General features: G+C 39.9%; 1 protein-coding gene across 1 annotated transcript; it reads left to right on the top strand.

The window, feature by feature from the left end:
- Positions 1–5441: 5441 nt before the first annotated feature.
- LOC121594218 (zinc finger Ran-binding domain-containing protein 2-like) lies at positions 5442–7223 on the top strand. Its single transcript, XM_041917273.1, has 4 exons — positions 5442–5511; positions 5588–5767; positions 5941–6239; positions 6315–7223. Exons 2-4 carry the CDS (start codon positions 5679–5681, stop codon positions 6956–6958), a joined length of 1032 nt encoding a protein of 343 aa, XP_041773207.1. The 5' UTR covers positions 5442–5511; positions 5588–5678; the 3' UTR covers positions 6959–7223.
- Positions 7224–16951: the final 9728 nt, after the last annotated feature.

Raw genomic sequence — 16951 nt, 5'->3', positions numbered from 1 at the left:
TACGAATTTATATTAATTTGTATTTGTACTGAAAATAAATTCTTTCGTCAAATCGTTCCTCTCTTGGCCTTACTAAAGAGCCAAATATGGCCTAGATCAAAATGTCTTTACGAACTCAATTTCTTATGTCGTGCAAAACAAAGGTTTATGCAACATTCTGAGTGGTTGAAAAATTGCCACAATGAAAGTGATTTTCCAAAACTATTGCTATGTATGTAATTTAACTAAATACTAGCTGGCATCGCGAAAGAAATGGTTTAAAATAACAGTCGTTAAAAATTAACCAGAGTCGTTAAAATTACTAGAATTGGCATCGCAAACGCATTGAGTTCATTTGTTAATTTTAACGACTGGTCCTATGCCGTCGTTAAACAAACGATTGTCAAGAGCAGCGGTCGGCAAACTTTTGAGACAAAGGGCCAACTTTAGTAAATGATCTAAAGCCGCGGGCCAAGAGAATGTGGTTTTTCTATTATTGTGATTTAATTAGAACATTTAATTAGAAATTTTAGAAACAAAATAATTGGTTAATGATATCAAGCAACCGATGTGTTATTACAGGGTTTACCTAGCCAATCGAGCGTCGTCAAAGCGTTATCGGTCGCCGTAAATACTTTTTCGGGCGACTTAAACCCTCAATTGGGCATTGTGATTTCTATTCGGGCCTTTTGAAGTTTGTGGTCGTCGTGTATACCCGTTTCGGCATTTTGGTCGCCAACATCTTGGCACTATTATGCAACAATCAAAGCACGAAAGAAATCCCAGATTCATTTTTGAGGTTCCAAAAGAAGCTGAAATGAAGACAGAGGGACAAGTGGCTACATTACTGCGTTAGCTGGATCGGGAGATCGATGCAACCCACCAAAGTAAAATCCCAAATAGCCAGCTCGTACTTTATAGCTGATTTAGGGCTGTTTAACGAAAAATCGTTCCGATGTCGTACTTTGTGGCTGATAAAGAGATAGACGGTACATTGCGGAACTATGGAGCTTTTTAACAGGCACATGTACTACTCTTTGGAACTTTGCGTCTGATTAGCACTATGTGTAGGGTTCATGATGGAACTTGAAGGCTTGTTAGAAAGCGTACTGAACTTGGTGGAACTTTATAGCTTTTTAATGCATGACATCGGTACAAGGTGGCTCTTATCAAAGTGTCAAAGACGGACGCCGGCAATAATCTCATTGCTGCTGCACAAGTTAGATTAGTTCTTTGAAGAAGGGATTTTGAGGGAAGTGATTATGACATTTCGTATAGTTTATGAATATTAATGATGAATATTGGTGATCGTGGTTGCGTCTCTAATTATCGTGGCATATCTATTCATCGGCGTTCAGCAAAGTCTTTGAATCTGTTATTCGTTTACCTCTAATGGAATGGTGAAATCGTGGATCATTCCAAATCAACATGGCTCTATGGCTGGCCGCTCCACCACTACTAATCTTATGGAATTTGTTTCCTCAGCACTCTCAAATCTGGACTCTGGCATGCAGGTTGATGCTGTGTATACCGATTCCAAAGCTGCGTTTGATAAAATCCCCCATTCTCTGCTCATTGCTAAATTCAAGAAACTTGGCTTCACTCCTTTCTTTCTTGAATGGCTACAATCATTTCTATCGATCGTTTTTGCTGTGTTAAATTGAATACGGTTTTTCTTATGAGTTTCATTGTTCGTCGGGTGTACCTCAGGGTAGTGTCTTGAGTCCTTTACTTTTTATTTTATTTGTCAATGATGTGTGCTCTGTTCTTCCATCCGATTCCTTCCTTATGTTTGCAGATGATTTAAAAATATTTTGTCCTATCACTGACTCTAATTCATGTGTCTCTCTTCAATGTCTGTTAGACTCCTTCTCCTTTTGGTGTTCTGCTAACTTTCTTTCCCTGTGTATCGATAATGTGCTTGTATATCTTTCTCTCGGAGCTTAAATGTGTTGTCTCATAATTATTCACTAAACTCTGTTGTATTAAATCGTGTTAATGTCATTCGTGATCTTGGGGTTCGCCTTGATGCAAAGCTGCCATTCAATCATCATATTGAGCGTACCATTAACCATGCCAATAGTGTACTAGGAATGATTTGTGCTATGGCCAATGATGTGCGTTACCCTATATGCCTTAAAGCCCTTTTCTGTAGCTTAGTCCGCCCTATTTTAGAATATGCTAGCATTGTGTGGTGCCCAGTCAGCTCGGTATGGATTGAAAGGGTTGAAAGTGTTCAACGCAGATTCACCCATATTGCCATCAGGCGTCTTTTAGGGCAAACAGGTGCTTCTCTTCCCCCTTATGAAGTCGCCGTATGCTTGGTTTGATGACCCTGCATGATCGTCGCTCTGCTTCTCAAGCTTTGCTTATCAGTGGTTTGCTTCGGAACGAGATTGATTGTCCTTCACTACTTAACAGAATACCGCTGTACGCGCCTGCTCGCTTCTTCGACGCCGCGATTTCCTTCAAATCCCGTCGAGAAGAACGCTTTATGGCACCAATGATCCGTTTTTTCGATCCCTCCATCGCTTCAACAGTGCCTCTGGTGTGTTTGATTTTCATATTCCCCCTCAATCCCTTCGCCCCCTCTTCCTTCAGTTCTTTGACTCCCTTTTGTTTCCCCATCCTAATTCTTTCATCTTACTTGTGTTGGCTGTGTTACAAATTGCTTGCTGTCTAGTATATGTTTGTCTAGTTAGATTTAAGTATTTGTTTGTTATCATTAATTTTAAGTTTTAGTCAGTAAGTTTCCCTATATTTAGCCCTGTGAGGCAGATATTTGTATCTAAATAAATAAATAAATAAATAAATAAATTAATTAATTAAGATTTGAAAATATACACATATACACAAACAGAACAAATCCTGTCGTTTATTTCATCGATGACGCTTGCTTGAAAATAAAACACAAAGAAAAATAATCCCCGGCACCGTAGCATAAGGAAGCTGCTTAGGCGCTGTTTGAAAGACCCACATAGAACTTTGATGCTGTTTATCTACTGCAAAAGGCGAATTAGAGCAGCGATCTTTAGTGTGCCTAAATGAGCTGCTTAAGCAATTCTGGCTATTTGGGAACCCACTAGGAATCTTTGTATATTGTCCAACAAAAAAGTTTATATAGTTTATTTCCAATTTAACTTATTCAATTTAATTTATTTAATTTATTCTCAGTAATGCATAGTTATAATACAGTGAATCCTCTTTTATTTGAGACCTCTCCAATTTAAAAACCACTTCTTATTCGAATATTTGTCACAGTCCCTTCATTTTCAGTACATTTGTGGATTTGTGAATTTCAGTGTCCCTCTAATTTGGAAAACCTCTAAAATCTGTACCCTCATTATTTGTGTACGGTGTTGCCATGATTATTGAATGATGTATGCTCCAATCTACAATCGTGTTCAAAATTTTCTATAACAAAAGTCAAGGTTGCATACTAAATGTTCTGTCTCCCAAGTGCCACAAATCCACTAAACGACCAATAAACGGGTTCTAAACGACTCAGGCTATCAACCTAAATGGAATATAGAAAGACTTCGTTTAGCAGACGGCAAATGACTCATGCATTCTAAAAATAGCAAAAAGCTGGTGGCGCCATCTGTTTGTGGGATACCCAACCAGTGCGAGCTTCCTCGTTTGGAGAGCTTTCTCATTCCTTCTGTAATGTTGTATGGTTTTACAATGAAGTTATGCATCGTTAGAACTAGAACAGCGATACGATTATTTAAATACTAAACTTCAATGGAAACCACCAGCACTGAAGCAAATGAGATTAGAGTAATGGTCGTTGGTGTTGATATCCACGTATCTGACCACACAACCATTCATATAGATTTTAGCACGGGAAATTAGAAGGCAATATGAAGATGAAACTAGTCAAAACACATTGCAAGAAAAGGACAGCAATATAATGATGAGTTGTAATACGCCATCTATTGAGCAAACCAATGAAGCTATGGCGGTTTCGTTTTTTTCTATGGATATTTGATTTTCCAGTCGTTTAAGCTTAATCTGGGGCGCTTGGGCTCTCTCTCTCTCTTGGTGCTGTTGAGAAATGACAGTTCAATGCAAAGGTGGCATTGCATTATGAGGAGGATATTAAAAAAAAAAAACGGTTGTAAAGTACATTGTCATAACAAAAACTCTGTAAATCATGACAAATTTTAAATGTTCTCATTGGAAAAACATGAAATTAATAAAAACTGGGTTTTTTTTTGTTATCAAAAAATAAGAAAATTTTCCAAAATCTAATCAAGAATTGGTGATAAAATACATCATTTGATTCATTATCCGTGTTATTCGCTTATCCGGATGTACATACATAAATGAACTAAACTGTACATACATGAACTAAATTCAATCAGAAATCATTATTATTCAAGTATATTTTGGCTGTAACCGTTCAAATAGACATAGAGCGACAAAATCCAAGGTATGGGAATGGCAAAACATTTGAAGTTTAAAAATCAATCAAATGTTGAGGGGAAAATACAGGTACAGTAGAACGTCGATTATCCGGGGGCGGATTAACCGTCGGGCGGCTTAACCGTGCGCATAAATGTGACAGCTGCTCAAACATGCGGCGAAAATTTGCAGCGATAGTCAAGTAGGCAACCAATTTTTTGTGCAGCTCTGTAGTGTTTAGTGGTATTTTCGGAATTAATTTTTGTTCATAAACAGTTACTAAACCTATAGTTATTGATTAACATAATATTCTACTAACAATGTGAATTAATCATAAAACTAATGAATTTTACAATTTTTATATGAATTTGACATTTCTTGTCCGATTATCCGTGCAAATCGATTAACCGGCAACCGTCCAGTTCCGAGCTGCCCGGATAATCGACGTTCTACTGTATTCTCCAATATACGCTATTCATACAGACCGGAAGCAATAGCGTATCTCAAATATTAGCGTAAGTCGAATTTCGAGGTTTTCAGTCAATTTATAGAAAATTTTCGTATAATTTACCACTAAAGGTGACTGGTTTTAGCCACTAAATTAGTTAGTTGATCTGATTTTAACTGAAGATTACAATTTTATACCTTGTAAAATGGTTTTTAAAATTCGACAAAAGAGGAATTTATTTTGAATTTGACATTCAATGTGTAAAATTAGTTCAATTTGCTCAAAAAACTGTCAAATTTAGAAAATAGCGTACATCGAAATCGCGTATATAGAGTATGGCGTATATCGGGGAATACCTGTATCCAAAATAGTTATGAATTTTATTATTTTTTGTTATGATATTATGGTCTAATAACGATGTTTTCACACCTTCTGCTTAGCATATTATACCAATTTTGTTTTGAGCTGTCATTTCTAAATAGCACGGATATTCGGAAAACTGGATAAAATGTACCCGGTTAAGTAGCGCGCCATGGAATGTTACTTTTCAATTTTCCTCTGAAGAAAAAAATCAAGGTTGCTCACCCCTGGCATTAACCTATTTGACATTTAGGCGTCAGTGTGTTGTTGACAGTGACTGACATCCAGAAAAATCGTGAGGCTCGATTTTATCAAAAGTATTGATGAATAGATCATAAACAATTTACAGCTTACGACGGAAAAGTGTTGCTCAACAGGCATTTAAATTTTCAGCAGGATTTCCTGATCCGACACAGCACACGGCAGGTAAATTGCGTCGTGCATCCCCTTCTCCCTCGGGTGGCAGCGCGGAAAGGTAAATGCAATGAGCAGTGCCGGATACACCAAAACCGAATCGGATGGAAAGCGACCATCCAGTAATAAGAATGGCGATTGGACTTGTCCGGAGCCCGAGTAAGCAAACCCCCGATGGCAATTTATTATTCTCAAAGCACAATTGAAGACTATTTTGGGATCTAACGTTTTTGGCCTTCTCCATGCACCCTTCCGTAAAATGGCTTGCGCCAAAACTGTGGTGTGGCAACGCGCCATTCGCACCACTGCATCGCACCGTCCGCCGTGATTAGTTGTAAGAATCTTAATTTTGCCCGAAGAAACCAGTGTAACCGTTGCGGCAAGGAGCGTCCCAACAGCGGTTCAAAAAATGGATCCACGGCTAGCGACTCCGACGGGGGCGGTAGCAGTAGCGCCGGGGGTAAAAAGAAAGTTGGCACCGAAATCGGCAAGGCAGCTGCCGAGAAGTCGCGCGGTCTGTTCAGCGCCGAAGACTGGCAATGCAATAAATGCGCTAACGTGAATTGGGCTCGACGGCACACATGCAACATCTGCAGCGCTCCACGGTTTTGCGACGTGGAGGAACGGACGGGTAAGCATATATGAAGGCTAGGGAACGGATGAAGGGAATCAAACTGTTTCGTCCGCTTGTGTGACCACTTTACAGGCTACGGAGGAGGCTATAACGATCGTGGCGTTGTCGAGTACAAGGATCGCGTCGAGTCTGACGATGAGTACGATGAATTTGGACGTCGGAAGAAACCCAAAGGAAAACCGAAGGAATCAAGCGCCCGTGCCGCACAACGACGGCGGAGCACCGATTCCGATGAGGAGGCAAGCCAGAGAAACAGTACGCGAAAAGAGCAACAGAAACGTAGACATCAGGACGAGGAGTCCGATGACGATGGTAACGAGGATGACGACGAGGATGAGGACGACGAAGACGAAGGCGATGAGGATCTTTCCAAGTATAATCTGTGGGGATCGGATGAGGAAACTGCTGCAAAGCCAGCATCTAAGATTTCAAACCCTGCCACCAACCACAGCAAGCAACAAACTTCTCACCACCGCTCACGATCAATTTCACGATCGAGGTCGCGCAGTCCAGATCGCAGCAGGCGGTCGAGTGATCAACGTTCTTCTTCAAAATCGACCGCCTCGTCGACTAGTCACGGACGATCCGATTCCAAGCGCTCCAGTGCGTCCCGTCGCCATGGCCGGTCCAGATCACGGTCGTACTCACGCTCGCGGTCACGATCCCGCTCGCGATCTCCTCGATCCTATCGACGCAACAAGGACAGGCGACGTTGAGGCATCTCGTGTTGTGCTTGCTGTTTTGCAGAGCAAGGCTCAATATTGATGGTGAATAAATGTATAAATTTTAGAGCGAAATGTTGCTATGTTTGACGTAAGTGTCTTTTGTGTTCTTTAACAATGGCTTAAAGAATGAAATGTGCACAATAGTTGTTTCGAGCAAATCGAAATGCATCACAATTACACTAATTGTAACAACAAACAATAAAACAAAAATCAGCTTTTATTAACTGAATGTTCCCAAAGCAATCGTATACTCGCTGTTTCATTGTTTGCCGCTAGCACCAAACAATTGCTTTACACTACTATGTATTGATTTAACACAACATCCCTTCCACATGTCCCAGCTTTATCCTACGATACCTCATCGGAAATTATACTGTCTCAAGGCAGATTAGAGAGAATTTAAAGGCGCTTAGGAATAAATGCTTATTTGTAAATGTTGTTTTTTTGCGAAATCTATCGCTTAGAAAAATAATTACTATGGTTTTGCTCCTCACTACAAGCTGTCGCTCGTTGTAAAAGAATTTAGCCATTATTTTCGAAGATTGAATCATTGATTGGCCGAAAAGGGGAACACTGAATCTCTTATTCTTAATTGATTGTTTTAAAATATCGACGCAGAGTTTCCCAACGTGTATTTGTGGCAAAAACACTCTCGAACTCTATTGACTCCTCCGATCTGCTGGCCAGAGTAAACATATACCAACTGGAAACTGAGGAAGAAGAAGAAAAAGAACAAGCAAAGACTTCAAAAGGCGACAGTATAGCTCTGATGAACCATTGTTTTTCAATTCAACTCAATTCAATTATTTATTAATATGTGTGCCTTTCAGTTTCCACTCATTTCCCATAATAACTAAGCTATCCTTAACTATTCTATATTAATTAGTCTATCCTATTACTGATTTAAGAAGTACTGAAAATAACATGATTGCACATGGTGAAGAGGATCTTAAACGAAGACGGAAAATTTACAGGGATATGTGAAAATCAAAAGTGTATTTTGATTATTGTATTTATTGTGTATGTATTTTGATTATTTTGATCATCGACTCTTTTAAAAATCACCTTAGCTCTTTTTAATCATCCCGACTCTTGATTGTCCAAAATTGTTCATAATAGTATAGGATAATTTTTACGTTGCTTAGGTCACATAAGAGACCAAGCAGATTAAAGAAATACATGTTCATTAATTTGACAAAAAAAATATACATAATTTTTTGAAATTGAATCTTTCGAGATTAATGAATCCTTTGAAATTTATGAATTTTTTGAGATTCTTGAATCTTTCGAGTTTCATGAATCTTTGAAGATTCATGAATCTTTGAGATTCATGAATCTTTCCAATCGGGATTCAGATTCATTTAATCAGCTATCAAACTGCTATTGGATGATATCTCTGTGTTTCATATTTGACCATAGTAAGGGCCACAGTTCTGCGAATAAAGCATGTTGAACCATTTTATTTAACCATTTAAATTTAAGTTTGGCTTTGTACATTATTTAATATATTAGAAAAAGTATGGAATAAACAATACTACCAGGAAAATGGGATACATAAAGATATAATGATACAAAATGTGTGCTAAGGAAAAAATAGTTTTCCAGATCAGCATATCTGATAACCTAACAGCTACTAATTAAGCTACTAAACAAATAATCCGATCAAATCTCAAAAGCCTTTTTCAATCTATTTGTAAAACCCTGGTAAATTGTCAGTCAGACATATAAAATCGAGATTAAGTTGTTTCCCAACCAGATATCGTGAGAAAACCATCAATCAGGCAGAAGGACAAGGAAACTGTGTGCCAAACAAATGTCAAGAATTGTGCGTGACAATGTCCTTTTTTTTGCTAAAAGCATACTATGTTTTTAATTGTTTTAATAAACAATGTTTTGGTCAAATTTATTTCATGCTTCTCCTAATGGCAACTAGTCGGTTTTGGCCGTTACAAACATGCACGTGCTATTCCAACATTGGACAACACCATTCATGGATCCAGTCAAGGACGTGAAATTAACACCCTTTTGCAACGGAAAAATGCGACTTGGTTTTATGTTCACAACCTGTTCCTTTTTATTTGGTTGATATGTATTTTGAGCATTCGTGTGTTTCGCCTTTTCCTTATCATCGTGTAACAGTGCTTTAGGAAAAGTTTGCATTTTATTAGCAGTTGCGTAAAAAAATCGGAAGAGGTATACAGTAAACACCGTCACTTTACAACGCCCCAATTACCAATAACTATGATTAAAGGAAGCTAGATTAAATTCTCATTCGTCATCGGCTTCCGCACTAATTAATTAATAAAACGGTATACTAATTGACGATCGTAAAATACTCCCGATCAGTAGTACCACACAGCACAGTGAAGGAAATCTGCTACGAGCGTGCACCAGCTAGGCTATCTGCAAGTTTCCACTCGCAAAGGGGAAGGCTTGCTGACCTTAGGCACCATACCAACAGGAACGGATCACTTAAATAGATTATTTTACAGATTGCGGCGTGACTCCCCCACTTACACCATATGACCGTGACCGGACGCTAATATGCTCCAGAACCAAACCACCAATCGACCATTGGGACCAACGCCCATGTTTTCCAATGTACTTTGCCCACCACCCTCCTCTAGCGAAATCGCCATTAACGCGCTCTAAAATCTTTTCCCCAAAAGCAGCCCCAAAGTGAGGCTACGAGGAACTCCTCCTTGGTAGAGCGGGTTGGTCGAACCAGCGAGTACCAGTACCCGGACCAACGAACTGTTGCTGACAGCCTTGAACTGGTTTTATAGAACGCTACATTATTACTACAGCCCCACTAACACCACCATCAGTATCCGGAGTTCGTCTCGTTCCACCCGGTACAAGGAGTCAGTACTTGTTTGCACGCCCGAATGGACACGATGTTTGCGCGAACAGGTCGGTCCTTCGGCGATAATTCGCCAGGTCAAAGAAATGGCCCTGACGTGACGTATGATGCACAGCTGTAAGGAGGAAAAAACACCAGTAGCAGATTCGAATCAGGTGCCAGAGGTGGCGACTTTGGGTCATTTCCTTTCAAATCATACCTTCAATAAAAATGGATCATTATGTTCAAAGTCATGTGCTGGGTTAAATTTCAACTTCAAAGGAATTCTAGGTAAACAGACAAACAGCCATGGGTGGGTTTAATAAAATATTGGGACAACGCAGCACTGTTTGAACAGTTTTGTCAAACAGTTTGAAATTGCTATGCCTCTTCTACATTTTCATCCACTCACTCCCGTTCAATCCTTTCTCAAAGGAAAGAGCCTTCTACCAATTCACCCCTCTTACTAATACATCGTTTTGGCTGAACTGTAAGGGCTATGGGAAATAATAACGATTAGTTTATCCGTTAGGGCACCACCGTTGGATTGCCTTGAGATGGTAGGGTCAAGGCGTGACTTTTCCTTCCTTTTTGCAGGTAGGTACAGCTAGCCACCAGAACCACAGCTACACATAAGTGTGTGTGTGTGTGTGTGTGTGTGTGTGTGTGTGTGTGTGTGTGTGTGTGTGTGTGTGTGTGTGTGTGTGTGTGTGTGTGTGTGTGTGTGTGTGCCAGCGAGGACCCGCGACTTTCGCTGGAACGATCCTGCTGGAACCCAACGCTCCAGGGCATTCCGAACGAATGGTAAAGGGAGAGTATGAGTGGCACTAATGGGTCGGTGTGGTCGGCCGAGTGGTCTGCCCGTTTGGGTCGGTTTAATTTATTTTTAGCGTCCACACAACCCGTCGACTGACTGACGAACGTGTGGTCGGATTTAGTACCGCCTGAGCGGGCCAACGCGACGGATGTGTCCTACTGGGACGGACTGGGGCCAATGGGGACTGTGCGTGCGGGAGAGAAGGACCTTCGCGCGGTTGGAGAACATCGTTTGTGTCGTGGATATTAACCCGCCCGAACTCCACATGCACGAATGAAGTGATAAACGGTTCGGTGGTATGCCGTTTTGTAGCAATAAAACCCAAGGTGGTGTGGTGAGCCACACTCGTAGGAGTGTGGCTAACGGCCAGGTTATCCTTATCCTACAAGGAATGGTATTTTATGCAGGGGAAATTTACGCTAATAAAGCAACATTCAGTGACCAATGCGGTGTGTTGGCTGTCGAGCTACAGTATTTTCCAGTGATTCGTTATCAAAGGGATAAAACGAAGTGGCGTGAAATGATATATCTCGAACGTAACGATTGTTTCGTGAGAATATTTCAATTAAGACACTAAAAAAACAGAAAACTAACCTTGTGTGCTGCATTTTTAAACGAATGGTCAAATATTAACGGTGATATCTTGTTGTACAATTGTATGTGATTGTGTGTACGGGTACAGGGAATAGCCTTGTGACATTCGACAGGCTTTCCAGTGAGACGGTGGATGGAAATAGAAATGTGAATAAAAATAGCATTTGATTGCTGTACCTTTTTGGAACGTGTTGTTACACAGATAGCAAACTAATAGTTTACTAATATTATCGTTGAAAGTTTGTTACACTAACCAGATAGATTATTAATCTCACACAATGGTGCGCCTAAAACATCGGCAGCATGGACCTGCAACGAGGTAAGCAGTTTCAGTTTCCTTTTTCTCATCAACCATTATCATCCGTAATGTCATGTAATCGTGGTAAAACATCCATTTCCCGCAACGATTTAATTAAACTACCTATGCTAAGTACTGCCTTCAGCCACTTACTGTGTCCGCTGTTCGCTGCGGCCCAGGCGCCAAACCGAAGGACATTCTAAATTGATGGTACAATTTTTGCAAGCTTTCAGCTGGTGGGTAGAAGTGGGTCAATCGTGTAAGTAACATTTCCGGCTCCCTAATTGAAGCTCCCCCCGCATAATCGTGCGAGTGAGGTACGTACGTAGGTACGTAGTGTGCCCAAGATGAATGGAAACGGAAGTGGAGAGTAACGACAAATCGACCAAACAGCAGCAGTTTGGGGCTTTTGCGGAGAAAAGTTTGAAGGTTGCATCGTTTTGCAGCTTGCAGGAGAGAAAGTAATGCAGAAAAACATACTTTGTCAGGGCTAAAACTTTGCCCACCTTAGGTACAAATTGATGTAGCATGAAAATGAAAAGCAAATTTGAACCGTAAACAGTTTTGGTAATACTAAATCGCACATAAAAAAACATGTTTATGTTCCAAACAACTAATTGGAAGTATTTTTTCTAGGTTTATCGAGTTAAAAACTATGAAGGCACTAAATATTTAAAGACGGTTTTTGAATTCACGTTAACATTGTTCATGGTTGTTTACATAATATTGCACAACCATTACAATGAGTGCTGTCCAAGGTTAATAAGATTATAAAATTTACACTAAAAGTATATTTGGATCCATTAATTTGTTTATCTATTAAATTTTACGCACAAAATGTCTTTATGTAAAACATCAATTGCTTAAAACCAAATTTCAAATAGTTCTCACTGTGTGATCTTATTATACAAGAGTTGTTTATCATACAAAAATTCAGAGTATTGTTTTTTGGCTATACAATCATTAAATATATGCTTTCTTTTAGGTGTACGATTTCATCAACACTTATATAAACGGAAATATTAAATTCTTGCTGACGACCACGGTAGCGACAAAATCTAACTATTTCTCAAGACGTGGATCATTACAACACTTTTTGTTACTTTCGTTCAATTGTAGCGTCCTATAGCAAAAATAGAATGAACCTTAAACATATGTCTTCGATAAAACATGTATTGTGTTCATAAACTACGGCCCTTTTTCTAGGTACTAGATTTTATAGTAAATATTTTCGCTGATTTTAACGAAAAAATAATCATTCATTTATGGAAATCAATTCGTATTCTGTGATGCCGGTTTAACCAAATTTGTATCAAAGTGATTAAAAGACACGCACGCCACGAGAAAAGCTCTGTTTTGCAGTTGAGAAGCTTAAATTTTCACATTTCATTGCCATTGTTCGTTTTTGTTTCCACGCGTCTTATCATCTTCTGTTCGTGATTGTATGATATTCTAAATTAGAGATAGTCCAAATAAAAAATCCATTGTCACTAACACGACTTTATGAGTTATGGGTTTAAGTCTGATTTATATAAAGGACTAGTCCCCGATACTTTTCTGCTATAAGTACCCCAATAAGTCACAGATAGCCAAGCTTAGGCAAGCATTTAACCATCGATTAAGGTTATTACGCTAAATAACAAGAATAATAACAAAAATTCTCTTTTCTAGTGGAATTTTAACTTTCACTGATCCAGGTCTTTCTTACATAAATTTTGGAACTTGGTTCATCTTCCATCTAATCAAATTTTCTCTCATGAGTTCATTGAAGAAGGAAGTACTTCTAATGTCCTCTCTTATTCAAGTTTCACACTATTCTCTATTTGCTATCGGAGAATGGCTTAAAACGTGGTTAAAAGAGTTGAATTTCACTACTACTGATTTCACTGGAAATTTTCATTTGTCATACATTTCACTGACTTCAAAGCCTACGACGCTACGAGTTCTTTTGGAGTTCTTTTGGAATCCCGCTCAAACTGATAAGGCAAGTTAGAATGACTATGACCAACGTCACTTGCCAGGTGAAGGTGGAAGGAAAACTCCCAGGGACTTTTGCTACCACCAAAGGTCTGCGCCAGGGGGATGGGCTGACGTGGACTCGAGGGTGGAGATTTCGGGAACAATCTTCTATACAGGGTTTCCCACGATTTATTGGTCAGTTCGCATATTTTTTTGGGTTCGTCTCACGTTTTATTCTTCAAATTCGATAGATTTTGGGTTCGTTCCCATAATTTATTGGTATCGTCCGTTTAGAATTCAATACAATTGATCCATAAAAATAAGAGAAACGGCGAAAAAATCGTTGGAACACACCAAAAAAATATGACAACCAACTATGGGAATCTACCAATAAATCGTGGGAAACCCTGTAAGTCAACTATGATACGCCGATGATATAGACATCATTGGTCTGCGGCTCTCCTATGTAGCAGAAACCTACCAAGGGATCGAACAGGCGAAAAAGAACCTCTGATTACAGGAGAACGGGGTAAAGACCAAACTGATGGTGGCCACATCAAACCCCTAACAGCAACAAATCCAAACTTATGTAGGCGTGACGTACAGATAGGTGAACGCACTTTTGAAATCGTCCCAGATTTCACCTAGGGTCAAAGGTCACCAACGACAATTGCATGGAAGCCGAGTTGCGCGCCAACCGGTCATTCTACAGCTTGAGAAATCAGTTCACTTTAAAGAATGTTCTGAACGAAATCTGACGAAACCCTCGTGGCCGCGTTTGACTTGGGCACTGCTGCAGCAAACAATTGTTTCAATAGCTCCAGGAGGCCAATATCTGTTTAATAGTCTGCAATTTCCAGAACTACCAAGAGTTAGTCCGGGAATGTGTGTATGTAATCTTAGGTTGTTTGATAACTACATTTTCCACATCGTCGATAACAACGATGATGAGATAGATTTAGTCGTCCTTAAGCGTGCAGTACTTTTGTAAATGTATAGCTATATTAGAGTATTTTGTAAATATCTACCCTGGTAAATAAAACATGTTCTGTACACGCGAATAAAGACTTTCTTTTATAAAAAAAGAAGACGATACTCAAAACGATTTTTGGTCCTGTATATGTGGAAGGATAATGGATGAGCCGTTATAACGATGAGCTATACGAGATGTACGGCGATCTCACGGTCATGCAGCGTATCAAGCGACTTCACTGTCGTCACTTTCAATTGGGAATCAAATCCTTACGGTTTTGTAGAAGTTAACACGTTAACACAAATAGGCCACCAAGCTACTCAACTTCAACGTACTCTCTGAGTTTATGCGATTGTTACATGCGCATTCTTTTTTTTTCATAAGTAACCAATATATTGTTGGTTCACGTGTCAGTGAGTTTGGATTGAAAGGCTGGTTATTCAAAATTAATATTTTTCTGTATCTTGTTTCTTCTAAAAGGTGCTTTTTTGCGTAGTTTAGTTCATGCGTGAACCATGTCTAGTCTTGTATGACCCAACGTATCTTTCCGCAGGCCTTTAAGTCTTTAAGCCTGTGCAATGTGATTCCTTTTTTTAAGATAGCTTTTATGGAAGAAGCTGTTGAACTTTATTACTCGAAATTACTTCAAAACACATATGTCTAAATCGTACATGATACTCCCTAAAGGCATGAAGTAATAATTCCACAAACTTTGACCGTCAATTTCATTCAAAAAGAACATGCAGAAGTAGTTCCTTCGAGCCAAACAACTCTTCCATGTTCACAGTTGCAGGACGTTGTTTATAGTAAAATTCAACCCAACCAACACCGCATCAATGATTGACAGCTTGGTTTGAGTTGAGGTGTTTGATTGCACCGAGCGAACCAATGGCTGACCAAAACAGACCAAGCAAGTGAAACGCATGATCTATGCTAAAACTAGGTTAAATGTTATAATTTCTTTGTTAGACACCTGAAATGCCGTACAAAGGAAACGCCTTAGCATCATTACCTTTCACCGCTTCCTGCACCTTCTTCGCTGGGAAAACCCCCTACTGGCCTTGCCAACGGTGCCTTATAGTAAATAATGGCACTGTTGCTTAGCGATCCAAGCCATACATTTATTTGGATCAATGCACAGGAACGCAACGTTGATTATTTGTTTGCGGTACGCTCGTTTCAGTTTTTCAATCATAACTGGTACCGTGCGCTAGTTATGTATCGATATGTTATCGCATTGAAGCAAAGAGTTTTGGAAAGTTTCGCAAGGACGAAAACGTTACTATAATCTGAAGATAAAGTGAAGCAAAATCGAGTAGCTGATTTTTCACTACAAGGTAAATCGTGCGGACTATTGGTGCAATTAAGTTGGAGTTTTGATTTTCGTCCTGATACCACGGAAGGGCATGGGTTTGTGCTGTGTGCTTGAATTAATGATTTTCATTTTGTTTTTTTTCTTTCCCTCATTCGCAGGTCCAACAGTCGCGACTTTTTGGACTGGAATGTTTTTGTGTCGGAGCCTGAAATACCTCGATTAAGACATAGTAAGTGTTAACTATAAGCAATATTTAATGATTTTAATTAAAGTTAAAACATAAAAGCGTCAAACCGAACAAAAATTATTGTAAAAAATCCATTGTGTTACAAATATAAAGCTCGTTAAACATTTTCGAAACTTACAGGAAACGGCAGTTGGTGGTACACACAAGAACGTTTCGCAGTCAAGCATCCGCACGAGTACATTACGGTAGACGAACTGAACTGCTACCGTAAACGAAAGTTCTCACAAGATCACGCCAGTACGTAACCAGAAAAATCTCGAAATCGTATCATTGATTACAAAATTAACTTATATTAATTTTTATTTAAGAACATCTGGGCAGCAACTTTTCGCTGTACAACAAATCGGAACCTTCACTGCCATCGGCGGTCGTCGATGCAAAAGCAACCGAGTACGCCGACCGATTTCAACGCCGAGCGGCATACGAACGAGCACTTCCGTTGAGACGCGCAGTACCTCGTTGCACATTGAACCGGGCACAATGAAGGGCCTGTCGGAAAATCACTCCAAGTTTGTCAGCTATTCGCAGGATACGATCGTGAAGTATGGCCGAATATATGAGGCGATCCACTTGTGCTTTAACAGGACATTGTTTTATTTTGTTCTTCGTTTCACTGTCGGTTACAGATCTCGACCACCTGCCGTTAGGCCAGAGGAATGCTTCAAGCTGCCGGACGGCGGGTCCGGGGGTACCGGACTTGCCAACGCGTCTTCCGAGTACAAGTCGGCCTTTCTGCCGTACGATTTTCTGCCGGCAACGATGGACCACCGGTACCGGAATTTAAACAAGCGCAAGGAGAAGGAAAAGCGTGACGATTTGAGCGCCTCCGACTCGAAGCTGCACAACAAGGAGCAGCTTACGCGCAGCAATCTAAGACTGACCGGCGAGGCCACGTTCGAGCCGGAGTACAAAGTCAGTTCGCGCTTCCGCTGGCGGGCG

The sequence above is a fragment of the Anopheles merus genome, chromosome 2L (genome assembly GCF_017562075.2).
Source record: "Anopheles merus strain MAF chromosome 2L, AmerM5.1, whole genome shotgun sequence".
Lineage (NCBI taxonomy): Eukaryota > Metazoa > Arthropoda > Insecta > Diptera > Culicidae > Anopheles > Anopheles merus.
The sequence above is the reverse complement of the archived record's forward strand: the minus strand, read 5'-3'. Positions and strand labels throughout refer to the sequence as shown.